General features: G+C 42.0%; 8 protein-coding genes across 25 annotated transcripts in view; 4 read left to right on the forward strand and 4 right to left on the reverse strand.

Annotated features, from left to right (window-relative positions):
• The first annotated feature begins 125 nt into the window (after positions 1-125).
• Positions 126-1,650, forward strand: Mul1 (Mitochondrial E3 ubiquitin protein ligase 1). Its single transcript, XM_018006321.2, has 4 exons — positions 126-422; positions 489-1,072; positions 1,127-1,334; positions 1,404-1,650. The coding sequence occupies exons 1-4, from the start codon at positions 318-320 to the stop codon at positions 1,521-1,523; spliced, it is 1,017 nt and encodes a 338-aa protein (XP_017861810.1). The 5' UTR covers positions 126-317; the 3' UTR covers positions 1,524-1,650.
• On the reverse strand, positions 1,470-4,160 carry LOC108613083 (FGGY carbohydrate kinase domain-containing protein). Of its 2 annotated transcripts, none has more exons than XM_018006313.2 (7): positions 4,010-4,160; positions 3,465-3,669; positions 2,537-3,396; positions 2,320-2,470; positions 2,184-2,258; positions 1,891-2,109; positions 1,470-1,819 (listed from the first exon to the last, which is right to left on the reverse strand). In XM_018006313.2, exons 2-7 carry the CDS (start codon positions 3,648-3,650, stop codon positions 1,670-1,672), a joined length of 1,641 nt encoding a protein of 546 aa, XP_017861802.1. In that variant the 5' UTR covers positions 3,651-3,669; positions 4,010-4,160; the 3' UTR covers positions 1,470-1,669. The 2 variants fall into 2 exon arrangements, with proteins under 2 accessions (XP_017861802.1, XP_089322722.1); XM_089466596.1 differs by having other exon boundaries at positions 3,465-3,666; positions 4,010-4,157.
• A 48-nt stretch (positions 4,161-4,208) lies between these two features.
• Positions 4,209-4,977, forward strand: Pop5 (POP5 ribonuclease P/MRP subunit). Its single transcript, XM_018006327.2, has 3 exons — positions 4,209-4,343; positions 4,416-4,653; positions 4,716-4,977. The coding sequence occupies exons 1-3, from the start codon at positions 4,324-4,326 to the stop codon at positions 4,893-4,895; spliced, it is 438 nt and encodes a 145-aa protein (XP_017861816.1). The 5' UTR covers positions 4,209-4,323; the 3' UTR covers positions 4,896-4,977.
• Positions 4,906-6,597, reverse strand: Papst2 (adenosine 3'-phospho 5'-phosphosulfate transporter 2). Its single transcript, XM_018006316.2, has 2 exons — positions 5,215-6,597; positions 4,906-5,153 (listed from the first exon to the last, which is right to left on the reverse strand). Exons 1-2 carry the CDS (start codon positions 6,255-6,257, stop codon positions 4,997-4,999), a joined length of 1,200 nt encoding a protein of 399 aa, XP_017861805.1. The 5' UTR covers positions 6,258-6,597; the 3' UTR covers positions 4,906-4,996.
• Positions 6,598-6,719: 122 nt separating this feature from the next.
• Positions 6,720-9,947, forward strand: LOC108613088 (proliferation-associated protein 2G4). The gene is made up of 8 exons (XM_018006318.2): positions 6,720-6,856; positions 7,290-7,387; positions 7,694-7,830; positions 7,904-8,060; positions 8,497-8,718; positions 9,005-9,230; positions 9,483-9,610; positions 9,682-9,947. The coding sequence occupies exons 1-8, from the start codon at positions 6,769-6,771 to the stop codon at positions 9,796-9,798; spliced, it is 1,173 nt and encodes a 390-aa protein (XP_017861807.1). The 5' UTR covers positions 6,720-6,768; the 3' UTR covers positions 9,799-9,947.
• A 453-nt stretch (positions 9,948-10,400) lies between these two features.
• Positions 10,401-19,983, reverse strand: Usp47 (ubiquitin specific protease 47). Of its 5 annotated transcripts, none has more exons than XM_018006300.2 (10): positions 19,757-19,983; positions 16,084-16,319; positions 14,399-16,017; positions 13,925-14,336; positions 12,952-13,863; positions 11,793-12,797; positions 11,590-11,716; positions 11,457-11,527; positions 11,267-11,400; positions 10,401-11,203 (listed from the first exon to the last, which is right to left on the reverse strand). In XM_018006300.2, exons 2-10 carry the CDS (start codon positions 16,273-16,275, stop codon positions 10,993-10,995), a joined length of 4,683 nt encoding a protein of 1,560 aa, XP_017861789.1. In that variant the 5' UTR covers positions 16,276-16,319; positions 19,757-19,983; the 3' UTR covers positions 10,401-10,992. The 5 variants fall into 5 exon arrangements, with proteins under 5 accessions (XP_017861789.1, XP_017861791.1, XP_089322718.1 ...); XM_018006302.2 differs by having other exon boundaries at positions 16,084-16,356; XM_089466592.1 differs by lacking the exon at positions 19,757-19,983 and adding an exon at positions 18,807-18,948.
• A 334-nt stretch (positions 19,984-20,317) lies between these two features.
• Positions 20,318-22,740, forward strand: DnaJ-1 (DnaJ protein homolog 1). The gene is made up of 2 exons (XM_018006320.2): positions 20,318-20,569; positions 20,981-22,740. The coding sequence occupies exon 2, from the start codon at positions 21,010-21,012 to the stop codon at positions 22,066-22,068; it is 1,059 nt and encodes a 352-aa protein (XP_017861809.1). The 5' UTR covers positions 20,318-20,569; positions 20,981-21,009; the 3' UTR covers positions 22,069-22,740.
• Positions 22,741-25,711: 2,971 nt separating this feature from the next.
• Positions 25,712-27,636, reverse strand: part of sif (guanine nucleotide exchange factor still life) — a 93,946-nt gene continuing 92,021 nt past the window's right edge. For all 13 annotated transcript variants that reach the window (XM_018006294.2, XM_089466583.1, XM_089466588.1 and 10 more), the window contains one exon: positions 25,712-27,133. In XM_018006294.2, coding sequence (XP_017861783.1) covers positions 27,048-27,133 — 86 coding nt within the window. In that variant the 3' untranslated portion in view covers positions 25,712-27,047. The remainder of the gene's footprint in view (positions 27,134-27,636) is intronic.

Here is a 27,636-nt window from a genome sequence, read left to right on the forward strand (position 1 = left end):
TTTCACAGTTTCTCTATACAAACAGAAAGCACTTAACTTGTGTTTGCGTTATTTAAATATTGGCGCAGACTGTTTACTTTGATTTGCAACAGTCAGTTAAATTTAAATCAAAAGTTGAGCGCGCTAGCAAGTCGATAACAGTCAAAATTATTTCGTAATTATCGACATTGATAGCATAAGTTTGTTTGGTATTTTTGTTATCGAAAATAGATAGCATCCCAATTGAAATCTAGCATATCACAGCTGTGCTCTGCACAGGCACACCGACACAATAAACTCGCTTTAAACATTTATAGATATTGTTTTGACCATTTCGAATGGATTTCGTACACGAAGCTGTTGCGCTTGGCGTCGACATACTCATCTTAGGCCTCTGTGTGCGCGAATATGTGAACTATAAGAACACCGCGAGAGTGTTGAAGGTAAGACGATCAGCTCTTGGTAGTAGTGCCTGCATAATCATAACGAAATTCTGTATGTACCTGTAGGAGGCGCCGCAGTATAATATTGATGGCGAACTAAAAAATATTGTGTCACGGCAGCGGGATAAGAAGATTCCGTATGCTGTCATTCGCGGCACTGTCTCCCCAATTGGTGTGCCACTGCGCAGCTCGTTTGTGCCCAGTGTGAGCGGCGTTCTCCAAATTGTAAAGCTACATGAGCATCGGGTGATGCGAGCCTTTGCCGGCTTCTGGGCAGAGCAGCGAAAGATGCTGCACGAGAGCGTCAACGAGATGCCCTTTGAGCTACGCAATCAATCGCATGGTGTGGAAATTGTAGATGCAATGAGTGCCGCTGTGTTGGATGTGGACGTGGTCTACGATAACTATGAGTCCACATCTCTGTCGTTCTTTGATCACATATTTGGATTCTTTACGGGCGTAAGACAGAAGGGGCTGCAGACTACCGAACAGGTGCTGCGTGACGGCAGCTTTTTGACCGCCATTGGCGAACTGGAATTGGATGGCGAAACGCTGCGCATGCAGCCATCCAAAGAAGGACCACTGTTCCTGACCACGGCCACAAAGTCAACACTCATCAAACGTTTCGAGGATGCCAAATCTTCTATGCTGTAAGCTAACTTACGGCCTTAAATGTTTCCTATCTCATACGTATACTCTTGCAGCTTTAAAATTGTATTGTGCAGCAGCATATCAATGGTATTGGTGGGTCTGATCGTACGGAAAGTGTACCGCAGAAAGAAGCAAGAACATGAGGAAGCAAAGATTCGCAAGCGCCTCGAAGTGGAGCGTAGAGAGCGACGAGCACGCAACAGGCCGCATACCTTGAGCCAAGATCAACTGTGCGTTGTCTGCTCCACCAATCCCAAAGAAGTAGGATGACTACATATTATAGTGTATAATCCCCATCACTAATGACTTCTGCTACTTTGGCGCTTCCAGATCATTTTATTGCCCTGCGGACATGTCTGCCTGTGTGAGGATTGCGCCCAAAAAATTGAAATTACGTGCCCAGTTTGCCGCAGCAAAATCGACTCGAAGGCGGCTGCATTTATTGCCTAACTCTGGATTTCAGCCCAGTTAGATCAACTGTACCTGTCTTCGTCTCATAAGTGTTTGTTACTTGAGCTCTAATTAGTGTGCAGTTTACATTATTGATAAAAATTCGTTTCAAGTGTTGACCATCGAATCGTAGTTGTGTGGAATCCTTATGCACTGTCTGGATGCATAATGCGTTTATACTCGTATTGATTCTCCAGTAGCTTCAGAAAGACTTTGTACTTTCGATCATGCAGCTCATGTGTTTTCTCATTAGGTTTTATCACACGCCCCATGCCAGACATGGCTTTCGCGGCGGCCTACAAAGAGAAAAACACAGAAGAGAATTTAATATTCTTAGTCGAGATGTAGTTCTGTACATTACACACACCTCCAGGCTATTGTACTGGCCAAAGGCAGCTGCGGCTAAGGCGGCAGCGCCTACCAATACCATTTCCTCCTCGTAAGGAACCAAGCACGGCAGGTTGCAAATATCCGCATGGCACTGTAAATAGAGCGGGTTCTTGGACAAGCCGCCGCAGAAGAGCATCGATTTGAACTGCGGCCGTTTGTAGTGGTAAAGATTCTCAATAATGTGCCGTGAGCCGTACTATATCGAAAATATCAAGTATAAATAAATACGTGATGAACACAAATCCCCGAAACAGAGTCACATTCACTTACAGCGAGAGCCTGAACGAAGGCCAAATAGATAATGGCCAGCGACTCCACTCCGCGCGCCATATCCAGTCCAGTTATCTAATCGAATAAAGAGTTGTGCTTACAAAAAAGAATATTAAATATTATATAGATATCTTACCATGCCGCGCAACGTTGGATCCGCTACGGGCGAACGATTGCCGTGCAGATCCGGCCACACGTGCACATCCTGCGTTAGGTAGGCCATGTCGGGGAGGCCTTGCGACGCGGCTATCTTTGGCAGCAACTGGTTGAGGTGCTGGTAAATATATCTGTAATAAGCAAAAGCATTATAGAATAATAAATAAGTAATGCCCAATCTGATGATATTCACTGACTTATCTCCGCCCAACTTATCCTTAAGCGTAGCGTAGCTGTCATGCGATTTCAGTATATGGTCCAGCAAATGGCCCGCAATCGATTGGCCACCCTCGTTCAGATAGTAGCCGGGTAGCACGGCACTTTTGTACGGACCCCAAATGCCCTTCGCAAAGCAAATGGATTTGGTCAAGCTCATGTGGCAGGTGGATGTGCCGGCAATTAAAGCCATTCTAGTGGTTATATCCTCGTCAATATCTTCTGCTTGGCAGCCAAGCGTACCCAATATTCCAGCATGGGCATCGATTAGGGACGTACTGACCATTGTGCCTGGTAGCAGGCCCAGCTCTTCGGCAGCTAACTTGGTTAGGCCCGAGCCCACGGGCTTGCCGGGTGACTCCATGTGGTTGCCAATAATTGAGAAATTTGAGCGCGTCAGCTCCTCGAGATCGATGCTACGCAAAAAGTCGGCGTTCCATTTATTCTCCTCGGCATCATAGTTCCACTTGCAGACCACAGAGCAGAGGGAGCGAGTATCGACACCTGTTGCACGCCAGGTGAGGTAGTCGGGAAGGTCGAAGGCCCGCCCCATATTGTTAAATGAGTACGGCAGGTAACGTTTGAGCCAGAGCAGCTTGGGCATCTGCATTTCCAGAGACACCTTGCCCCCCACGTATTTAAGTATGGGATGCGCGGTGGCATTTATTTGATCCGCCTCTTCAGCGGCGCGATGATCCATCCAAAGAATGACATTTTGTTCATCTACAGAAGTCTTGCTTACAGTCAGCGGGCTGCCTTTTTTATCAATCAAGACCAGGGAGCAAGTGGCATCGAAGCCAATGCCCTTCACTTGTGCTCTAGTGATATTGCTAATGACATGCTGCAAACGAGCTCTAGGTTAATCTAATCTTGAAACGATCTTGAGGTTATCATATAACTGTACATTACCTTGACAACCTTACAGACTGCACGCCAAATGTCGTCGCTCGACTGCTCATAGAACTCCGGATCGGGTGTCCATGTTTTGATCTTTTCCACGGCCTGGTGCTCCACTTGACCCTTGGTATTGACCAGCGCTGCTCGCGCACTGCCCGTGCCCACATCCACGCCTATAAAGTACTGGTGGCTCGGCATATTACAGTATTTGCGTCTGCTGTAACAACGTACAAATGTTATTAAAGCCAGCTCGCCTCAAATGCCTAACATAAACTGATAAGAATTTCGAGAGGTGGAATTGTACCGCTATCGGTTCTAATAGATCTGGTGAATAGGGTCTGTTTTGGATCTGAGGCCGTGGCTACGGGTAAATTGGATCGGCCTGAAAGCCGCTACTTTAAAAAATAAATAAACAGTAACTGGTTGTGACAATCCCCTTTTAATAAACATTCTAATTAATTTTTCAATTATGCAAATCTGCCTGAAATTTGAGACATACCTAATGAATGTAACAAAAACATTTACATAGTAAATCATTCAACATTATGCCTACTTACTAGAACTTCCAGCAGGTACGAGCGTTGCTTGCGTACTAAAAACTCGTTCGCAATTACGGATTAGATTAGGTACTGAAATATTTAAATTGCAAACATCTCGCGCGCACTCTCCTCTCTCTCTCTCTCTTATTCACTCTTTCACTCTCTTCCGCTCTCATTCGTCTCACAATTACACAAGTTACTCTCATTATACAAGGCCATTCGCATTTCACGATCAATGCTATTCCGTCACGATTAATCGGTCGCTCGGCACACCGCAAGCGTATTTTGACAGTCTGGCAACGCAGCGCAGCAACAGCTCGTGTTTGTTTACAATGGTGCGCATTAAAAATCGGTAAGTTAATTAAATAAATACTCGTATTTATAACTGACAGCTAATAAAATATCCGCCACTATTGCTTATCAGTTATATAGCCGTACAAATTGTACCATATGCACCGGTGAACACCCTCCGTCTCAACGACCATACGCTCACTAAATGCTTGCTGCAAAATGTTGAGAAATATTACGGAGTTTACGGATTGGGAATCTTGGAGCACGGTTTCCGTGTGAAATACTGCAATGAGCGCACTAAAATTGCAATCATACGCTGCCTGCATCGTGGACAACGCTATGTGTCGAGTATATTGCCGCTGATAACGTTGGTAATACAATACCATATAAAGTAATGTATATAAATATGTGCATAAATAAATATTAATTCCAGATAGGCGATGTGCGTGCCAAGTTCCGCACTCTTTACGTGGGTGCCACCATTATACAGTGCAACAAGTTTATAATCAATCATCAGCGACAGTTTTTGGATCGCATGATGGGTCAAGTGGCATCCGCAAAGGAACGTCAGGATCTCTTCAAACGAGTGATGGAGCTTGACATGGACAGATAGATAGAACAGCTTTTAAATTTGAATGCTTTATGAATACTTAAGAATAGTACATAGTTATCTCATAAATATTGTTCCGATTTTATGGTTTTTGGTAAACTCGATTATACTTCAATAAGGAATTTGCGACTTGAGGAACGAGATAATCTCGCACTGCATTGCTTAAGCCTATGCTGTAAGTCTGCAAAGGTCAGTTTGCTCTTCTTGCTGTATACATTCAGATAAATTCCCAAGACAACGATTAGCCCAGACCAGATATATCTAAAAGATGGGAAAACATGAGTTTTAGTATAGATCAAATTGATGATGAATTTCTACTTACTGCACTGTGAAGGGTTTACTGAAGAGCAGGAACGAGAAGGCAATGGTGACTGCCTTGCGCGCAGTGGTCACCGTAGCAGCAAGCGGAGCTCCACTGCTCCTGACCAAAGCCAAGACGAATTGTATGCCGAGATAACCGGAGAGACTGAACAGGAAGCCATAGCCAAAAGTTTCTAACGGATGGGCCAAACAAAAGGCGAAGCCACTAAAGAAGTTTCCGGTGAGCAGCATGATCACAAACAGATAGACAAAGCCTAGTCCGTAGGAGTAGAAAACCACCTCGCTGCTAGACGCTTTGTGCTCCCGCATCGCCTTCTCCTGGACATTACCAATGACGGCATCACACAACAATGCGCCGGATATCATGGCGACGCCAAGGGGATTGAAGTTGGGCGTCAGCTGCGAGTCGGCCAGCGTAAACCATGCCAAGCCCACACACATGGCTGTTGCAGCAGCAAAGTCCAGAGGACCATAACGCTTGCCCTGTATTATGATGCTGCCAACGAGCACAGGGATTAGCTTGCAGCACTTGAAGATTACTTGAGTGGGATAGTTCAGATAGCCAAGACTCGAGTTCGACAGGCCCATTGTGCCGAGCGTAAGCGCGGCAAGCACAAAATATGTTTGCAACGGTATGCTGCGTGGTGCTGGCTGAACGCTCCAGATTGGGCCGCCATTTGTTCGGTAGGCCTCCAAGCGGCGTTCCACCAGGCCGAAGCCAATGTAGTAGCCGAACTGCACTAGGGTGAGAAACCATCCATATGGTTTGAAGCCCTCAACTGTGAATATCAGCTCCTGCAGATATCCGTAGATGATGTAAAGTATAAAAACGCCAGCACAACTCAACAAAAACTTAGTGGTACGATTGTAGTAAGTTAGATCAAAGCAGAGAATGCGCAATTCCGTTGTCGTCGCCTTCGATGCGGATGAGAGTTTACGCTGTGACGGCGATTGGGAAGCGGATGCAGCCGTCTGCAGTGCTTTGCCATTGCCATTTATATTGATAACGTCGTGTGCGTTGCCTGATTCGCTCTCACCCACCATTGTATGTGTGCGTGTGCTGCCAGCGACGTTATGTTTCAGTACGCATCGGTATCATTTTTTTAAATTTTATATTAATTAATTGTGACTGCTAGTGTGTAGCGTGTGTGTCAGCGACGTTATGTGCGCGGCGTTATCACAGTATTAGTATTATTTTATTTTTTGCCAAGCAAAGCAATGCACAGCAACATTAATAACGCCTTACTTAATATTGCATAATTGAATTGCAATATGCATTACGACTTAAGTAAATAATTAACTTTTTAATGATAGCAAATACGGGTTTGTTTATTTTATAAGTCGGCAGTCGATAAACGCGATATATATTTAGAATTGGTGCTACCAGACAGATAAAGCTGTTTACAGAATATGGTCAGCCTGAATTTTACAATTGGTCGCACACAAATCAGTGCTGCCAGTTCGATGTTCTCAATTAAATATCTGGTAACACTATATACTCTTAAAAACATCATTTCGTCATTTAGCAGCTCTCGCATTTTGTTTCATTTTAAAAATGGCAGACGTAGAAAAGGAGCCTGAGAAGACCATTGCTGAAGATTTGGTTGTTACCAAATACAAATTAGCTGGCGAAATTGTAAATAGTAAGTAAATATTGGAACGTAATTGACAAATGCGTCGCAAAGTGAAAGTGAAATCTGAATTTTCTGCATTTATTCGTCGGCCGCTACGTGTAGCCGACAACAATGGAGCTAACGAAGACTTCAGCGCTGACGCTGACGTCGCCGTTGCTTTAAGTAGCCACGCGGCGGTGTACGCGGGATATGTGAGAGCGTAGCGTGCATAACCTCAAAGTTTTTGGGAGTCGAATTGTTTAGTTGAATGTAAAAAAAAAAATTTTATAAGAATGAAAAGTTATTAAAACAGCTTTTTGAGCTGCAGCTTCATACAAAAACTCGGAGGCCCAAGATGAAATTGCAATGTGAATGAGAGATTCACAATGCCACGCGAGACGTGCCGAAACTCGTTTCACATGGAAATAACTCGACTATTTCTGTTTGATGTGCTTAATTTTAGAAACACTGAAGACAGTGATTGAACTCTGTGTAGCGGACGCTTCAGTGAGGGAAATATGCACCAAGGGCGACAATCTGCTGACTGAAGAAACCGGCAAAGTAAGTTTCAACTGGATATTACCACTAAAAACCGAAAACCCATCACTAAATTGTAGAAACTAGTCCAATGATTAAAACGTACACAATTGAGGATCTCCTGCGTGCGCGCTGCTGCGGACTGGCTGCATGTGTGTGCGCCGCGTGTGTGGAAATTTTCACCCACGTGCGTTTCGAACGCAGTCTGTGGTCGACGTGCGCGCTCTGGGGCCCAAAGATTCATAGATTATGAGATCTGAGGACACAGTTGGCAAACAGCCAATTGGCAATGTTAACATGATAAATCGATTAACACGCTGTCATCTGTAGGTATACAAAAAGGAAAAGGAACTGAAGAAGGGTATCGCATTTCCGACCTGTCTCTCGGTCAACAACTGTGTCTGTCACTTTTCGCCAGCTAAGAACGATGCCGACTACACGCTAAAGGCGGGCGATGTGGTCAAAATGTAAGTATTTCGACTCGCTCTTGTTAGCCCACATTTAATTAGTTTACCTTATGTACTTATGGGTTATTTACAGCGACCTGGGTGCCCACATTGATGGCTTCATTGCTGTTGCGGCACACACAATTGTCGTTGGCGCCGATCAGAAAGTAACCGGACGTCAAGCTGATGTCATCTTGGCCGCGTATTGGGCCGCCCAAGCGGCGCTCCGTCTGCTCAAGGCCGGTTCCAGTGTAAGTGTTTGTCTGTCTAGGCTGCTTTGCCTGCAAGAAACGGATTGTCTAGCGTATTAAACACAGCGCCAGCACATCTCAACACTTGCACAGATCATTAGCGACAATTGACGAATGCGCTGCCATCAGATCGATGGCTGGGCTAGTGTTGATTGCTCACATTCCCAAATATATATAGTAATCCTTCTGCTGCAGGCAACGGATTGGCTGCTGCCCAACAAATATAAATGGCACAGTACAGCTCAACGTCTGCAGAGATCAATTGCGGCAATTTCGTGAACTGAACGAGTTTATACCCAGAAATGTTCGGTCTTTACAATTGCACACAATTTGTTAAAATAATTATATTTAGCCCAAATGCTCATCAAATATTATATTTAGTATAGATATTAGCTGTAAACCTACAAATGTATCCATGTCTTGTACCTATTTATAGAATTACTCAATCACCGATGCCGTGCAACAAATCAGCGAGTCGTACAAGTGCAAGCCCATTGAGGGCATGCTCAGTCACGAGCTGAAGCAATTCAAAATCGATGGTGAGAAAACGATCATACAGAACCCGAGTGAGGCCCAACGCAAGGAGCATGAGAAGTGCACATTTGAGAAGCACGAGGTTTATGCCATCGATGTCATCGTCAGCACCGGCGAAGGCGTGGTAAGCATTGTGTTCCATGAGAGCTACTCCCATTCTCTCTTTGTTCAATGATTAAAAACACGCGCTTGAGGATTGGCTGGGCACGGCAATGGGGCTGATCATGTAAGCGCGCCTTGTGTGCTTAGCGTGTTGTGTTTTAACAGCTCGGCACATGTCAGACTCAAAGCTGCGCTATTGCTGGTCCGGAGATTGTAAGATTATGAGATCTGAGAACGCATCATAATATATAGCAATTTGTTGGTTGAATGCCTACGCAGCTTTGCTAACAGTCGGGTTTATGTTTCAGGGACGCGAGAAGGACACAAAGGTCTCCATTTACAAGAAGTCCGACGAGAACTACATGCTTAAGCTGAAGGCATCGCGTGCTCTACTCGCCGAGGTGAAAACCAAGTATGGCAACATGCCCTTCAACATCCGCAGCTTCGAGGAAGAGACCAAGGCGCGCATGGGAGTCGTTGAATGCGTCTCACACAAGATGATTGAGCCCTTCCAAGTGCTCTATGAGAAGCCCTGTAAGTTTGCTCTTTATAGATTTGTTTGTTAATCCTGCAAAACTTAATTCCGGATTTGGTGTAACTCTTGAGCTGCCAACCTCGGCCAGACATTTTGCTAGAATAAAGCTCCAAAGGCTTTGGCGTCTTCAGCAGTTGCCTCTTTTCATGGCCTCGGTCTGAACATGCCATTGCTACAAAAGTTCCTATATATTCCCAGCTGTTAATATCTCTGAAAATGTAATCTAAAAATATTATGCTTTTTTCTTGTAGCTGAAATTGTGGCACAGTTCAAACACACGGTATTGCTCATGCCCAACGGCGTCAACCTGGTTACCGGCATACCGTTCAACGTCGACAGCTACGTTAGCGAATACAGCATCGCGCAACCCGAGCTGAAGGTAAGCAAAATCCTCTACTGATCATGCGCGATCTCAATTCTAACTTTGTAACTTGTTTGATATCTTTCCAGGAACTGGTCGCACAGCCATTGGGACCCGTCAAGGGCAAGGGCAAAGGCAAGAAGGCGGCCGCTGGTGGTGCGGCGACAAAAGTGGAATCGGCGCCGGCCGTTGAGACCAAGGCATAAGCTGCTCTCGTCTGCATACCATACAAAACACGCCCCCTTAAAGCAACTACAATGTGAACAATTGCGCTGCCTACTGCTGCCGCTCTTTAAAATTTTACTATAGAATTCGTTGATTAGTAAAGCAGAGAAACCATTTGACAACAACATAATTCGTTTTCGTTCCAAGAACTTTAAATATTTCCACTACAAGAACAAAAGAAACAAGAAAAACAAGCACTTGAAAGCTTATTGCGTTTTTCCAACCCGAAAAGCTGAAAGTGCGACAAGCTCTATAAATATTTCCCTCCTTTCAAAAAGCGTACTGATTTTATCGTTTTGAAATTTCACAATCGGTTTGTTTCAAATCGCAACGAAGAATTGTAATTGTAATTTTTAAAGTAAACGTTATCTTTAAAAACGAACTTATAATTCAAGAAAAGAAAACAAAAACGTTAAGAACCCCGCGCGTAGTAGGTATTAAATAAAATTAACATTTTATATAAAAAAAAGTCGATAAATAAATACGAGTTTTCTTGGACTGTGGTTGGATGTATCATTAGACTGTTTCATATATCACTTAATATGTTTAAGTAAAGAGACGTTAATAAAATGAGCCATGATGATTATTTCCAATACAAATAATTTTTCTTTTATTTTTTGTTTGTTTTGCATATTATGTTATTTTCACAATCTTATATTTTCTTTTCTTTTTTTTTTAATTTCTTGCATGTAAATAAAATTGTACACAGTCTCATCTCTGAACTCTTGTATTACAAAAGTAGCAAGAATATTTGTTGTTATCGTTAATGTTACTAGGACACCCAATTCCCCAACAGCCAGCCCCATCAGCGAGCGCTCCATACCGACATGCGAAACGAAATTGTGTCAACAAAATTGAACAACAAAACAAATTACATATTACAATTGCTACGAATGATCGTATGAAGTGAATAGTGGTGAACTACGAGAACTACTATGAGAACACGACAACTATGAGAACGAAAGTGCGCGTCGCGGGATATACGAAATAAAATATGCAATCAAAGTGGAGAGGCGCCGTTACTGGACTCGTAGATTTCAATCGATTGCGTTTGTGTTTAGCTGAAATACATGTTGCATGTATTTGCTGATCCGATTATATAACAAACAAGTCTACTACAGTCAGCGCGGGAGCGGGGTAAAACGACAACGATGATGATAGTGCCAGTGAGGCAATTAGTTTTCGGCATGTGCATCTACCGGCGCCGAGGCGGTCACATTGCTAGGCTTCTCCGGCGAATCTAAATAAATCTTCAGCGCCCGTTCGCGTCGATGAGAGTAGCGGGGCGTTGAAATGCAGCCGAGTCGATCCAGGCGCGCCTTCTCCTTATTGGTCAACGAGCGGCGCTCTTCTGCCGACAACTCTCGCACCGGCGCATTCTTATCTCTGCAAGCAATAACCGTAAATTGAGTGTTGCATTACAGAGCCAACTGAACCTCTCCCACTTACTTATACAAATACATGTTGCCGCTTTGCGTGGTGTTCAGGGGATACATGTCCAGGCCGACGGCCACAGACATCCAGTTCACGGCCTCATTCACGCTAACTGCCGATATGCTTGTGCAGGGAAAATAGCTGTTAAGCTGGAAGGCGGAATTTCATGTGATAAAAGATAGATATATATATGTAAAGATGCTACCTTTGTATAACTCAATCGGTCAATATCAATATCGCATATTTTTGATAAACAACTTCTAATTTCGCTGTCCTCTGCAAGTGGAATAAAGATTTAGTAAAATGCTGATTTAATTTATCCATTATATCTGGCTTACTGTCGATTGTGATTTCCTGAAATTTGCCAAACTCCCATTTTTCTGGATACCAGCGACGCACGAATATAGTTAACGCATCCTCCTTGGGCTGTGCCACCACACCATCCTCACACTCTTGCACAATGAACTGACAAAACAGAACAGACACGAATTAGATATGCTCATACATATATATGCATGTATGGAAATAGTATTGTGCTCACCTCTAGGGAACCAGTGCGCATATCGTTGTACAGTGTTTCATCGTCCGCGAGTATTTTGATGGGACAGCGGCCGCCTTTCAGCCAGATGCGGCAGTTGTCCACGGTGAGGGAGGTGTATTTGGCATCGATGCGATGCAGCTTGGCCACCAGCTCCTGTTTGGCCTGCTCTACAGTGGTTGTGGTATTGTACACCCACTCACAGACGCACGGCAGCTTGGCGGTCTCATTGTCCAGGTCAGACAGACGCAAGAAATATATCTTGGCCTTGTACTCGAACGGTTGCAGCGTCTTGCCGATCTCAACAGTCAGCGTCTCGCCCTCATTGAGGAAGACTAGCGAGTTGGCCTGATCATTGGATAGGGTATTATCATGCTTGCGTTGTAACTTAAAGTACTTGCTGGGCACGTGTATCAATTGCTCAATGTGCCGCTCGAAGGCGCTCATGCGCATGTGGGTGCCCACGAGAAGTTTATAAGCGTGCGTCGGCTTACGCAGTTGCGCCTCCTCATCAGACTGATGGCCGCTGGTGCTGCTGCTGGCGGCCGTATCCACGCAGTCGATCTTGATGGCATGGAAAAAGTGGTTGGTTGAGCTAGCTGGCAGGGAGTTGGCATCGCCCGCGTCGCTGCCATAGCTGCCGTTGCCATTGCAATAGGCATGCACGCGCATCATGGTGTCGTGGGAGGCGGCCTCGTCCTCGGGACTGGACAGCTGCGGTGAATGGCTGGTGGAGCTGACTTGGCTATCGCCGCCACCGCGATGCTGCAAGCTATTCTCGACCAGTGTGCGATCACCGTCACTCAGGCTGCTGTCCTCCGAGTTGGACTCGTGGCCGGGCGTCGCAAGCGCCAGCGAATCAGGCTGATCGCGTTTATAGCGACGCCAATCACAGTCGTTGTTGCCGGCGTTGGCAGCTTCGGGGGTTGCCGTGCCGTTTGTGCCGCTGATGCCGTTCATCATGGAGGCATCCACTACATCGGTGCCGGCGCTGCCATTGTTGGTGGCCTGCGATGGGGAGAGGAGTTACTTGGACTTTCACAAATTTCTTCAATACTTGCATTTTACACTAAAAACTATTTAATATGGGCCGCAATCTTTGTTGTCAACTGGGCTGGGCAATGGGTCAATGGGTCAATGGGTCAATGGTCAAGTTACCTACCTCGATCGGCGTTGCAATGGGCTCGCTGCTGGGCACGCCCAGCATCTCGAGGCTGCTGGCATCGGTGTTAGGCACATTTAAGTAAAAGTATGTGATGTATTTGAATTGTGAGTTGGCCAGTTGCTCTAGCTGTTGTTGTGTTTCCAGTGTCGGGTTGGGATCGTACGCCACAAAGGCCTTGCAGCGCACGGTGGCCACCACGATCTTCTGCTCGTCAATGTGCAAACGAATTGCAATTGAACGACGCAGCACGTCGTTGCACTCCAGCGCTGCTGAATAAACCAGGAAGGGACCGTCCATCGCCATGTTCGAGAGATCTACCTTAAAAACATACCACGTAGTGCCATCGCTGGGATAGTTCTCAAACTGCTGATCCTCGGCCCTATACTCCAGCAAAAAGTCCAAATTGTAGTTGTGGGAACGCAGTTCGGTTAGAGCCGGATCGGTGCAGTTCTCAAGTGACTGTATGATCGTGTCCATGGACGAGTCGTATGCAACCAAGCGACAGCGTGAGATCGGAGCGAACTGCTCCACATTGAGCATGTCGTGGGCCGACGTCAGAACCTTATTCACATCGAAATTCTGCGACAGATACACACGGGTCATCTTCATCTTCTTCAGCGTCGGATTGTAGAAGTAGACGCGGGGCTTGTACAGATTTGGCAGAGCCAGATCTGTCACCGTGATGTGTCTGCCCAGGCGGGAGACGCGCGTATCCTCCTCGGCATGCAGTTTAGGCAGAAGTGATTTGATGTGTTCGGGAAAGTCATTGCACTTGGCCGCATGCTCATTCCGCTTGCTATCAACCTGGCGATACATTAGCATATAAGCATTCGTACTGGACGTATAAGCGCTGGAGTAATAGCTGCCATTGGGGCCGCCAAAGGAGCGCTGAATGTCCTGTTGTGTGATCTGCGAACGTAAGAGAGGATATGCAATCTCTGACAGCATCTAGTGGCTCTAAGCTACTCACCGTGGATACATTCTGATCGTTGAAACAGAACCACTCGTCAGTGTCAAAGTCTTTGATATATGCATAGTAATGGCCGCCTGAAGCACTGCCCGAGTGTATCATGATGGCAAACAGATCGTACAGATAGGGACCCGACAGCAGCTCCTGTTTCAGTCGTGCCTCCGTGTTGGCGCTTTTGCCAGTGCTGCTGCTCATGTCGATGCCCTCGTCCTCGTCATTGATGTCGTTCTCGTGCTGACTGGAACTGGCCGTGGTCACCACGCCGCTGCTCAAGTTGTCCTCGTCCATGGCGGAGCCACTGTCCGCCGTGCTGCAATCGTCCACATTGCTGGCGCCATTCATCTGATACTGTTCGCCCTGTCCATTGCGATTCACAAAGCTGTTCAAATTCAGCTTTTGCGGAAAGGTTACTCTGTGGAAGGAAAAATGTACTTTAAAGAGAGGATTGTGGCTGAAGTTGACTCTATGATTTACCTATCGTTCAGTTTGATGCGATGCATTGTCTGATAGTCAAAATCGAAGCGCTTCAGATGCAGCGTCAGTATGTAGGGGAAGGACTTGAAGTGCAGTCCCTTGTGGGCGTCGCACTTCTTTTTGCACTTCTCGCACAGATACTGATTGTTGCCATCGAGAGTTTCGGGCTGCACAAATGCACGCAGCGCCTCCTCGATGCTGCCGTAGGCGGAACTGCTGCCAAACGGACGCACTGGCAGTGGTATATCAAGGAAGGTATCTTCGCGCGTCTTTTCCGTATTGCACTCCAAGCACTTGACATAATCGTTCATTTTGCCCTCGTACAGATTAGAGATGAGATTTGCCTGCTTGGTGTTCTTAAACTTATGCTCCAGTGCATCGAACATGACGCGACACAGTTCCTGGATATCGTGCTGCTGCCAGGCCTCCGTCGAGTCCCAGCCAAAGCTGCGCGTCAAGTCTGTCGTCTCCACCGAAGATTTCGACGATGTCTGCAAATTGAGAAACAGCTTTTGCAGCTGGTAGGGTATATTCTTGGCCTCGTTGTCATTGTCAAACTCCCAGCGATACAAGGCATTGCGAAACTCGGGTGTCATATAGAGCGCCTGGAGCAAGCTGTTTAGGTAGCAGGTCATTGCCTGATTGACCAATCCGACATATGCACGAGGCCCGCTACCATTGCGATGCGTCTCTGTTTCTGTATTGGCCGAGGCCACAAAGTTGGAGGCGGTGGTATTGATGCGCTGCCAGGCGGGCACCTCGTCACCACCGAACTTGCGCGATGCCAGTGAGCTATAGTAGGGCACATCTCGTTCAAAGTTGGGCTCTAGTGGATCGGTGTCGGCATCAGTGCTGCCTAACAGATCGACCTCTATTGTGTTGCCGAATTCGAACCCTGGACCCATGATCGTGGGACTGGCCGAGGCGCCCAGTGCTAAATCATCGTCCGACAGTTGCTCAGCATCCGAGACGGGACTTATATTAAAGAGCTCGGGAGCTACATCATCAATGATACTGTTCTGCGACAACTGCTCCTTCAGCGGGTCGGCTACTTCAACTTTGGTTGGCGCGTCCTTAGCTACGTTGACCGTTGCACTTTGTAGCTTCACACCTTCGTCCACCTGATCTGTGCTCTTCTCTGCAATGCCATTCCTTTCGTTGGCTTTGGTTTTCACTTTTGTACTGATCTTGCTAGGCGTTGTGGGTGTGGCCGCAGTCGCAGTCACAGCGGCAACTGTGGCTTCTGTTGATAACTCAACTGCTGATTCAGATGTGGGACTGACGCTTGCCTTGGTTTTGCTTGGCGACTTTTTCTTCTTTTCTCCGGTTGTTGTTGTCGTGCGCTTCTTCTTCTCACCGGTTTTAATCGTCGTTGTCGATATTGTTGTTGGTATTGCTGCTGCTGTTGTTGTTGTTGCAGTATTTGTCGTTGTCGTGTTCTCTGTGATCTCTGGCTGCTTGCTAACTGTTGAAGCAGATTTCTTAATGGTCAAATCATAACGCTTGGCCACATTGCCATCCCAGGTGCCCTCTGGCAGCAGCACCAGGTTGTTCTTCAGCTTCGGCTCAAAGCCAGGCACATCGTACAACAGCTGCGTATCCAGAGTATTCAGATAAACCTATAGATACATGAGGAATTCATAAGTAAGACTCTGATGATCGCAGTACGGGCATTCAATACTCACCAGATCCTTCTCGCCGTGCGGCTGTAGCAACAGCTCAAATTTTCCATACGCAAACTGCGTGCCAATCAGTGTGATGACGTGCTTCACCGTGAAATGGGAACGCACAACGACATTGATTTTCTTCTGCTGGGAGCCAGGCGTCTGGTCAAAGACGGCGCACTGTGTGCTATCCTTGTTGTCCTTCTCAGCCATGTCCTGGTCCTGGTCGCGCTATGCTAACCAAATGGGTTAAAGGCCTGCAACGATTGCGTTACAAACAAAAATTTTGAGCGCCTGAAAATATTTATATAAAATAAAAAAAAAATTCAAAAGCAGAATGGAAAAATAAAAACTACTGTCATTTCAGTTTTAGAAGCTGCCTGACAGCGTCAGCATAGTCGACCAGCGGCAGCAGCAACAGCAGCTGCTGGCAGGCTACAGCAACAAGGAAGTCGCCAGCCCCCCGCCCCACACGGGCTGTTCATTGCTCCCATCCGTTGGAAGGGGCCAGCCGCACGCCCCCACCGCCTCGAGTCCCTCAACACCCACCGTGTATAGACCTCAATTCGAAAATAAACCAAAATCCCATTGCCTGCTGCTGTTTGCGTTTTTTCGCGCCTTATTTGTACGCCACACACACCATGAGAGAAGATCGAGAACATGACTAAGATTGCACGGAATTTTATAAACAAAAATTCTGGGGCCGGACTGTGTTGGCGACGGTACATGGATATGGATATGTTCCATATATTTCAGCTGCTAGCGAATTTTCACCAAGAGCGTCATAATTGCCGCATAAATTGCTCCTACGAATGTCATTCCAAGACGATGCTGCCGTTGCCGTTGCTGTTGCCGTTGCTTTCTTTGTTGAACCATTGGGCAACGGGCATCACATTGTAACGGACGGAAGTGCTACAATACACGTACGTATGCACATACATATATATTTATAGTGGGCCATATATGTATGCATGCATGTGGTATATGACATTTGGCCGCAATGCGCAAAATATACAAGAACTGGACGTCAGAGAGGCGTGCTGTAAAATATATATTATAAAATATTATGTATTTATATTTTGGATAAGTTCTGAGGCGCAATGGTCACGGTGCATAAAGAAAACCTGCAGTTATTATAATATAATTGGCATGTATATAGAGATATACGATATGCAGGCTATATAATATATAAATTGTGTTCTATTATCTGTTGTTCGTCAAGAACTCAGTTGTCAAAACCCAACGCACAGCTGTTGACATCCATCTGTATCTATTTCTGATAACGCATTAGCTAAACAAAACAGTTTCACACATTCTCAAGAAATACAGTCCGCATATACATAAAGGGAACGCCTGTCGGAAATATACCTATATATGTACATATAATATAATATATCTATCTATCGCACTACGTATGCCGGAAGGCAAATGTCTGTGCGCAAATGGCTTGCGCGATCTAATTAAATGTCCAAAACAGCAATTAGTATTAGCGAAATGCGCAATGTTTTTCCAACTCTAAGATTTGATATAAATAGGCGCAAACATTTGCCGAGACTGTGGCAAGTGCTTTGGCCAAAAGATTAATGCGAATGAGCTGCAATTTCAAACACATGTTGGATGAACGCAAGCATTTATATGATATATAGATACAGATATAGATACATATCTCTCTCTGTATGTGTGCGTGTGTGTGTGCAGTTGCTGGTACGCTAGAGTGGAATCCAAAAATTTAAATACGCTACCAGCAGAAATCAAAATAAAGAATACAAAAATTGTGCGTCTAAAAATATAAGAAAAGAGACAACGACGACAACGACAACGACAAAAGCACTGAAGCTGAAGAAAATAAAAAAATAATATATATGTACATATATACAAATATACAAAAAAAAGAGCAACAAATATTCAAAGCAGGGAGCAAAAGTATCTGTCAGATACAATCTTGCTATTTGTAAATTCGAAGGTTTTCGTTACCGAAACATTGCACAAACCACAACCTATATGCATATATATCTATACATATATATATTTATATATATATATATATATATTTGTATATTTCTAAGTCCGTCAATCGAATCTTTTGAACGCACGAGAATTCTCATCAATATTTACGTTTGACGGCAATGCCTCTGCCTGTGTTGGGTTTGGGCGTGACTTGGTCAAAATTCCTACAGAAACGAATCCAATTCTCGATGATTTTTATATTATGCGCCAGACTAGAGAAGAGTGTGTTAAGTGTGGGTATTTGAAAATTTTGCATATAGTTCGGGCTATTTTTAAAACATTTTCAGATTTTGTGGTCGAGACTTATGCCAAATAGTTCCGATTACTCAGTTATATAGTACACACAGACACGCACACACACACGCACGTAGCCAGTCAGAGTGAGAGAATTCGAGTTCGAGTTATATGTAGCTTTTATGCAGCAGTTCTTTGTACTCCCTATAGTTATTACGAAAGAGTGTCTATTTAAATGTTTTCTATTTTTAGACTAATTGCTAGGGGATTTGCACATTATACGCTTTGGATGTAACTCCATTTGGAGCGAACACACACACACAGGCATTAACGCATAGGATTAAGTATATATATTTATAAATATATGTATATTTAGATATACACACAGACACACACACGCACGCACGCACACACACCGTCTAATTGCTGGCGAGTTCTTCTGTGCGCTATGAAATCCCGCCGTCAACGCAACGACATCGTCTCACGCGTATTCGAGTACTGACCACTGCTGCGATGGCACGAACTGGCGCTGGCGCCCCAGAGTGCACGATGATTGGCTCGATCGTTGCCGAGCAGCCGGATTGCCGGGTAGCCAGGCAGCCGGATAGCTGGGTGCGCTACAAATCGCTCACTGACTGCAGTTGCTCATAGCGGGCGCTGATAACAATAACAAATGCACACACTCACACATCTACACACAGTTAGCGCTATTAGCAACAACTGTTGATAATAATGAAATCGCAAATTGTGGAACTCGACGAATGAGTGTGTGCAGTATATTAGGGCTCAGAGCTCTCAGTGACGTCGTGTAGTCCACCCGGCAGTTGTGTAGGCCCCAATCTAGACAAATTTATTCAATGAAACAGCCAAGTACGTATACTAGATGGATGTTCTGTATGCCAGACACCGAGAGAGAGGGAGAGAGTAAGAGAGACTGAAATTTATGGCGAAAGTGCTATTAATGTTTGTGCAAAATGCTATCGCCAATTGTCCGATGAATGACTATTTTTATGCGCTGCTCGACTGTGCCTCACTAGCGTCTCATGTGTGACTAAGTAGCGCTGGCCGTGTACCGGCATCTGTAATACTTTTGGACAGGCGACAGGGCCGGGGGCGGTTACAATGGGCGTACTTAGCATGTTGGCGATTTTTTTGTTTGCGCAACACTCATTGCTAGAATATGTGGAGCGATGGGGGGGGGGGGTGGTCCTCGGTGGACGGGCGATCGGTCAAGGTTTTGCTTTGGAACGTGACACATTTGACTGTTTGGGTGCGAGAAACTAGTTCAAGCTGTGCGTCCTTCAACGTCTTGGCCAAATGTCGGAAAACTTGCGGCTCCAAAATATGCTTGCTCACACATAAACACAGAGCCACGCACACACATACGCAAGTACACAAATCGCATATGTGAGTAGGCATACAGATACACATACATATGTATGATTTCACTTACCTGAACTGTGAAAATGTTGCAATATTGTGTTTTGGATAATGCACAATCCGGCCCTACGGCTGGGAGTACACTGTTCGTCTAATTTGATACTATCTAAACTTTTTAAACGGAGGATGCTTGATGTTGACACCGAGAAGCAACCATTTTTATAATTGAACCAAATGTTTTTTGTTGTTCGGCTGCGGTTTGGCTGCAGTTCTATCGATGATAATACCGATAGCCACACATTCTGTCGAATATATATTCGATAGCTCAAACGTCAGTTGACGAAGAGTATCGATGCTACCTACGGCTGCAATTCGACCATCCAAGTATCGATAATTAGTATTTAAAAAACATGGTCAATTTATTAATCCCATCATGTCTAATCGATGCTTACTTAAAAATAATTTATTAACTAAAATATCTTTACTTTAATTCGAAAATTTTTTTACAATTAATTCAAAAAATTATATTTTTGGCGCTAATTGTTATCGAGATGCCAGTTTCCGGATGCAACCCTACTTTGCTAGAAGCATCGAGAATTTTCGACGAGCAGACTGCTCCGAGTCTATATAAAGGCAAGGCACGCTGTCGTTTCGACTCATTTAGCAAAAATCAGAGAAACGTATAACTAGTGTGTAGTTCACACAAGAGAGAAATATAAAAAACAGTATATAAAAGACAATATTCAAGAAATATTTTTAAAAATATAGTGAATTCTATAACTGTGATTAATAGAAATTCGTGTAGCAGCTAAATTTGTAAGTTTATTGACCAGTAAAAGTAAACTTAGAAGGAGAATTTTAACAAGCAGCTGCCAAACTAATAAAGGTAAATGTCTAACAAATGAATTGTAGCTTAAAATAGATTGTTTTCGACCTGCATTTTGGACGATCACAAGCAAATTACAATTGAAATGATAAGCAAAACAATGCATTTAAGCAAAATTTGAAATTTAAAACCTAAATACGACATCGTCGACGTCACGCGTTGAGTGACAACACAGCAGCAGAAGCAGAAGCAGAGACTGAGGCAGCGACAGAGGCAGAGCTGCTTTCGTTGTCGTTGCACAACTCAAAGCTTCTAGCAAATTCCATTGAGCGACGCGTCGAGAATACAATCGACAGACTCGCCTTTGCTGTTGTTTTTGCTTTACATTCAAATAAATCTATATACGTACATGTGGACGTGTGTTATATTTCACATCATAATAATTGTGTGCTTTCTTTTATTTGTTTGCAGTTAAGTGCGCGGCGCTACAGTAAAGCAAAATGGGAAAAGATTTCTACAAGATATTGGGCATTGACAAGAAGGCCACAGACGACGACATTAAGAAAGCGTACCGAAAATTGGCACTCAAATACCATCCGGATAAGAACAAGAGCCCACAGGCCGAGGAACGCTTTAAGGAAATAGCCGAGGCGTATGAAGTGCTCTCAGATAAGAAGAAGCGCGACATTTACGATCAGTATGGCGAGGATGGCCTCAAGGGCGGTCCACCCGGCCAAGAGGGAGGCGGTCCATCGGGCGCTTACACTTATCAGTTCCATGGCGATCCACGTGCCACATTTGCCCAGTTCTTTGGCTCACAGAACATCTTCGGTACGGCTGATCCGTTCGGCCCATTCTTTGGTGGTGGCTCCGGTGATGGTACCGAGCAAGTCTTCATGAACATTGGCAGCGATGAGATGTTCGGCGGTGGCGGCTTTGGTGGCAACCCCATGGGCGCCTTCCGCTCACAATCATTCAACGCACAGGCGCCTAGCCGGAAGCGACAGCAACAGGACCCGCCCATCGAACATGATTTGTATGTGACGCTGGAGGAGGTTGACAAAGGCTGCACAAAGAAAATGAAGATCTCGCGCATGTCAATGGCCACGGGCACGGCGCGCAAAGAGGAAAAGGTGCTGAGCATCAATGTAAAGCCTGGCTGGAAGGCAGGCACCAAGATCACATTCCCCAGAGAAGGCGACCAGGCACCACAGAAAGTGCCCGCGGACATCATCTTCATCATACGCGACAAGCCGCATTCGCAATTCAAGCGCGAGGGCAGCGACCTGCGCTACGTCGCGCCGGTCACTCTGAAGCAGGCGCTGTGCGGCACCACGGTGTCGGTGCCGACGCTGCAGGGCGACAGTGTACGTATACCAATCAACACGCAGGGTGAGGTGATCAAGCCCACGACAGTGAAACGGATTAGTGGGCGTGGCTTACCTTTCCCTAAGGAACCATCGAGGCGCGGTGATCTGATCGTCTCATTCGACATCAAGTTCCCCGACTCAGTGTCGCCCAGTTTAAGGAATAAACTGGCGGAGCTGTTGCCCAACTAAAATCGAGGCCATGTTAAGGCTTAACAACCACCTTCTGCGAAATTTTGTATAGTATATTTTATAATTTAAGCTCGTAATTTTAGTTAAGTATCCTTATCCTAATTAATAATGGGAACACAAAATTCATTTGTCGGCTCAGGCTTGAGATGATGTTTAAGTGTATAACGAACGCATAGCATGCCAAAACTATGGTTAAGAATTTCCCTGATTATTATACATATACCTACCTTCCCCACTTAGTACCGATGTGTAGTTATAAGTGCAAATGCGATATAAGAATCGAGATCGCGCGATAAAATAAGATAGAATACAAAACACTGATTCACTTACACACCATAAGGATAGCTGAAAGTGTTTTGAGCTGGAGAGACTGATCGGTTACCTAATTATGTAAATTTAAAAATAGAAAAGAAAACACCAAAATAAATTAAATTATATCAAAATTGAAACCGTTTCCCCTAATGTAATTATCCACTAATCATATCTGCAACAATCCAAACTGCTTTTCCAACAATAACTGAAAAGAACAAAAACACCTCCGCTCTAAAGCACCTGGGCTATTTATTAAACATCAAACAAAAACACAAATATGATTAAACTAGTACGTTTTAGTACGATAATTAATTGTAAAATATGAACGAAAAAAAGTATTTAATAAATTTATTTCAAGAATGTTAACAAGGCTTATAATTATAGACTTGGGAGAGAGTTGGCTACCAAAAGACGACGACAGCTTGATGGATATTTCTTTTCAGCAATTTGCATCTTTCGCTGCGATTCTATCGGCGTCTTCTACTTTCTGGAAACTTCGCTCGTTTCTTTTATGCTTGGCAAGCAGCGTCGAGACGCTTCGTTCTGGCGGCATCTGGAAATTTCTCTTACTTCCAATGTGATTTTCGTTTTGTGGGAACTGCTATAAGTATTAGCATCTAGAAATCTCTGCGAGCAAGCGTTGCACTAATCGGAGCTGCAGTATTTTGAAATTAAATTTGCTTTCTAAATATATTAGATTGTGAATAAAAGTAGGCTAATATGTGTGAAAATATGCGGGGAGCTATATGCTGGATGAAAAATGGAAGAAAACATACAAATAAATATATTTTACAATTTTTTGACATTAAAAAAAAATTTATTTATTTATTGTTTTGTTCATAATAATAATAAAATATAAAAAAAATCAACCACAATAATTAGGCGCATAATATACGTATGTTGATTTATTTTCTAACCCATTTATTTATTTATTTTTTTGCTTTTATTAATTTGATAAGATTTTTGCCAACTCTGTTGTATAAAATAACTAGCGTGCCAAAACAAACGTCAGGAATAACAAGTAGGTTAGTATTTTCTCTGAGTATTTCATCCAATTATTTCTTCTAAGTATTTCCTCTTAGTTGTTCTTTTTAGTATTACTTATTTCCTCTTACATATTTCCCCTTATGTATTTTTTGAAATATAAAAATTTCCTTTAAGGATTTTCTCAAATTCTTCCCTACGTCTTTCCTCTTACGTATTTCTTAAGTATACGGATTTCCTCTGACTTTATAATCCGCAGCTGAATGATAACTGCACATCAATTCACTTTATTGCACTGCACTACTGATCCTCAGCAGGCCTGGGCTGACTGAAAAAATGATACAGCTGCAGACATTTATATAGGGCGACTGTCACTCAGACCCGAATGTTGAGACTCAAATGCTGAGCCCGAAGTCAGGTAGGAGTCGTTGAGGTCGACCAATGAGAACCCTCTCTGCTTCTGCGAGCACTCTAGCTTCGTTTTACTCAAATAGAAATACCAAATGAATACTGCTGCATACATATACACAACTTAAATGACCTTCTGATCTTGTTCGTCTCTTTTTTTTTTATCTAGCTAGATCTGGAAATAGGCTAAACTGAAAACGAGTGTGATTTAAGATTTATTTTGTAAATATGTATGTAAACCCATCTATTAATAAATAAAAATACAATTTAAATTTTTTTTTACTTTCACATTTTATTTTGTTTTTGTTCTTTTTTTTTCATTTCAAAAGGATCTTTGTAATTTATTCATTTTCACATATTTTCACTTTCCTTACTTTGAGTGTTTTGTTAATTTGCATTTTGCAATTGTATAATAATTTTTGTTTTTGTCATTGTGTATTACTTGTTGTATATTTCATCTTTCTTCATTTTGGTTTTGTTCTTGTTCTTTTCAAAAATTATTAACATCGATTGCATGTTGTTGTTGTTGTTGCAGTTGTTAATTATATATCATAATAAAAATTGAATTCTTTAATGCTTGTTTCATTTTGTTAGTTTTATAACTAGAATTGTTTTTGCTGTTTAACTTGTTGTTGTTGTTGTTGTCTCTATTGTGTGTGTGTGTGTTCAATTAACTTGCATATGCAGGTCTATGTATGTGTTTGTGTGTGTATGTTTCTGTTTCTGCCTTTCTCTTAGTGTAATACGTTGTTTGCTTTTATTTAACTTTTCTTTTGTTGTTGCCATCTTTCGCTATCCAATGCTGCTTCTGCTCTATCCAAAGTAAGTGTGCGAATAATATCAATTAAAATGAGTCGAATAACAATTGTATAAACAAACTAAAAGACACATACACATACTATTAACAAGTGGGTAAGGCAGAGAGAAGCGGCCTGAACTAAACTAAAGAAGTACCATGCGTACAACTATACATATATTAATTCATATACATATACATATGTATATATATTTATGTATATATTTAAAATGCATTAAAAATAGTCAAATGTGTACAAAAATGTTTATACTATTTCGAATGATTTCAATATATATATATATATATATATATATATATATATATATATATATATATATATATATATATATATATATATATATATATATATATATATATATATATATATATATATATACTTAAATGTCTGCTGCTTCTTTCTCTTTTTTTTTTTTAAATTTAACTATTTCATTTGACTAAAGTTTCCTCCCAGCAAGAAACTGCGACTGTTCTGCATTTCGTTTTTATTTTATTTATTTTTTTATTTGTTGTCAAACTTATATAAACAGTAAAAATTATGTTAAAATGTTTGTGATTTGTTGTTGCTTCTTCATCTTATTGTTTGATTAACATTCATTCATTTTATCAATTAGACTGTTGTATATTGTATTATTATATTGTTGACTCGATTTTTTCATGCTGCACTTTAATTAAAGTTTGTTTTTTTTTCGCTTATTTATTTTTGTTTAATTCAATTTGATTGGAAACCTAAAAATGATTTTGTTTTCTCTTTTTTTGATTATGTTTCGATTTTGTTACTGTGTCTGAGGATTTGACAAAATGAATGCATGATATCCACATCCACACTCCGGTACACTGACAAACGTACAGTGAGCACCCGCTATGATGAGCTCGCATTTTGAAATTCATTCAGCAATTGGTTTTAGTTTAGGTTTTTATTTTTATTTTTATCTGTCTGATTCGAATAACATTCAAACGGCATTCACAACCAATATAATTATTATTTTTTCATTAACAAATATTAAAAAAGAAAAACAAACATTTTTTCTAAAATGAATTTGAAATTTTTTGTGCTCAACTTTTGGGTTTTGTTACTATGGAATTTAGCTATGCCTGTATTTGTTTTTCTTGCTGTCGAGTGAAGTTCTTAATTGTTAATTATATTATTGTAATTTAGCTAGAAGAGTGTTCCATTTTGTTTTTGTTCTTGTTTTGCTTTCTGTGTATAGTTTTGTTTCTTATATATTTATTTACTCATGTTCTTTCTCTTTCTTTAGTTTACTTAAATGATTTTCATTTTTTTTTCTTTCGCGATTAACAAGTTTAGTTTTTGTTTTGTTGTATTTGGCTGCTTTTTGGGATTTGTAATCCTCAACTCGAATTCAAATTCGAATTTCGTTTTAGTGTATGTGTGTGTTTAAGTGTATGGAATTCTCTTTGTTTTTGTTTCTTTTTCTTTTAGTTAGTATTACGTGTTAGTTTAACATTTTGACTAAATTTGTTCTATTTTGGTTTTTGTTTGTTTAATGCATGTGAAGTTTTCTTGTTTTTATAATTGGGTTTTCTTTCAGTGTACTTACTACAAACTAAACATTTTGCTGTGTTTGTTGATTTGCTTTTCGTGTTTGCTTAACTCTCTAAGATTTTGCTCATTTATTTTTGTATTTATTTTAATTGTTTTTTAGAACGTTTGTGTAAAGTTTGCATTTTAAATATGTGTGTTTAGTTTTTTTTTTTCAATTATTTTATTTTTGTATTTTTTTTTTATATGTTTTTGTTTGTTTTTTTTTTTTCATTTGAAATTGTCTAAGCCTAAATACAATCAATGTTTCAATTTGTTCACGTTTTTCTTCTCAATAAATGTATTTTAAATCGAAATTTACTTTTCAAGTCTTTTTCAGCGACAAATGCATTTGAATTTGTTCACATTTATTTAATATATTTTATTTTAATTCTTATTAAATTGATTCTTTTTTCTGTTCAAAATCCTTTGCTATAATTATACGTTATTATATGTGTTCGCACATTTAAATACAATCGATATTATATAAATCAAAGTCTTTTGTATTTGTTGTTCCATTCATTCAAAACACGTAAACAAAAAACAACAAACGTCATTCTTCTTCTTCTACTTCTGCTTCTTCTTCTTCCTCATTCGATGTTTTACTTAATTTCGAAACTTTTTCACGTTTTCGAAAGCAACTTTAACAATTTCTTTCAGTATTTGAATTATTTAATAATAAATAAATTGTAAATCTTATTTTGTAGTTGCTTTGATTTTCTTTTTCATTTGCGGGAAAAGGGGTGAAAAAGTGTTAGTTCGTATTGTTAGTGTGTGTGTGTGGTTTTTCTCGCAGTGTATACACTGTTCTCCTTACACTTGATTAGTTAAAATGTAACAAAAGAAATGTAGTTACTTTTACTTATTTCTCGTTTTTATTCATTATTCATTATTTGTATTTGTTTTGCTTTTTCTGTTTTAATTTTTCACATCGTCTTTGCGGGTTGTTGACTGTGGATCTGTGCCTAAATTTATCATGTCTCGTGGTTTCCACACCGGGGACCCTACAATTAAATGAAAGAAAAAAGAAAAGATACAATGGAAACCATATATGGAAAAAATATGAAATTTTCTTCAGAGAGTTGAGAGTTTCTGAGAAGCGGCAAGAGTGACAAGCTCTCCATGTTTAGTATTTGTTAAAAATATTTTCAATTTTTCGTGTTATAGTTTAAAGAGTCGGCCAATTTATTGTCGTAAAGCATGCAAGCGCCGAGCGTTGAAAATATTTTAAATCATCTTTAAGTTCATTCAGATTCGATCGAAAATACTTTCAACGTTCCGCAATTTATCTTAAATAAAATATAAGCAAAACTAATTTATTTTTTGTAATGCATAAGAATGAAAACTACTTTTTGCTCGTTGGCTACTTAAGATGGGGCTTAGCGGGGTGGGGTTGGGGTTGAGGGGTACTGCAACAGCTAAACTAGAAATTAACTAATTAAAAATTGGTATCAAGTTAAATTTTGTTTGTTTTGGGATCAAGTTTAGTTCTGTGGGTTCTTTGGAA

The sequence above is a fragment of the Drosophila arizonae genome, chromosome 4 (assembly GCF_054131065.1).
Source record: "Drosophila arizonae isolate 15081-1271.41 chromosome 4, UAZ_ARI_1.0, whole genome shotgun sequence".
In the NCBI taxonomy this organism is placed as follows: Eukaryota; Metazoa; Arthropoda; class Insecta; order Diptera; family Drosophilidae; genus Drosophila; species Drosophila arizonae.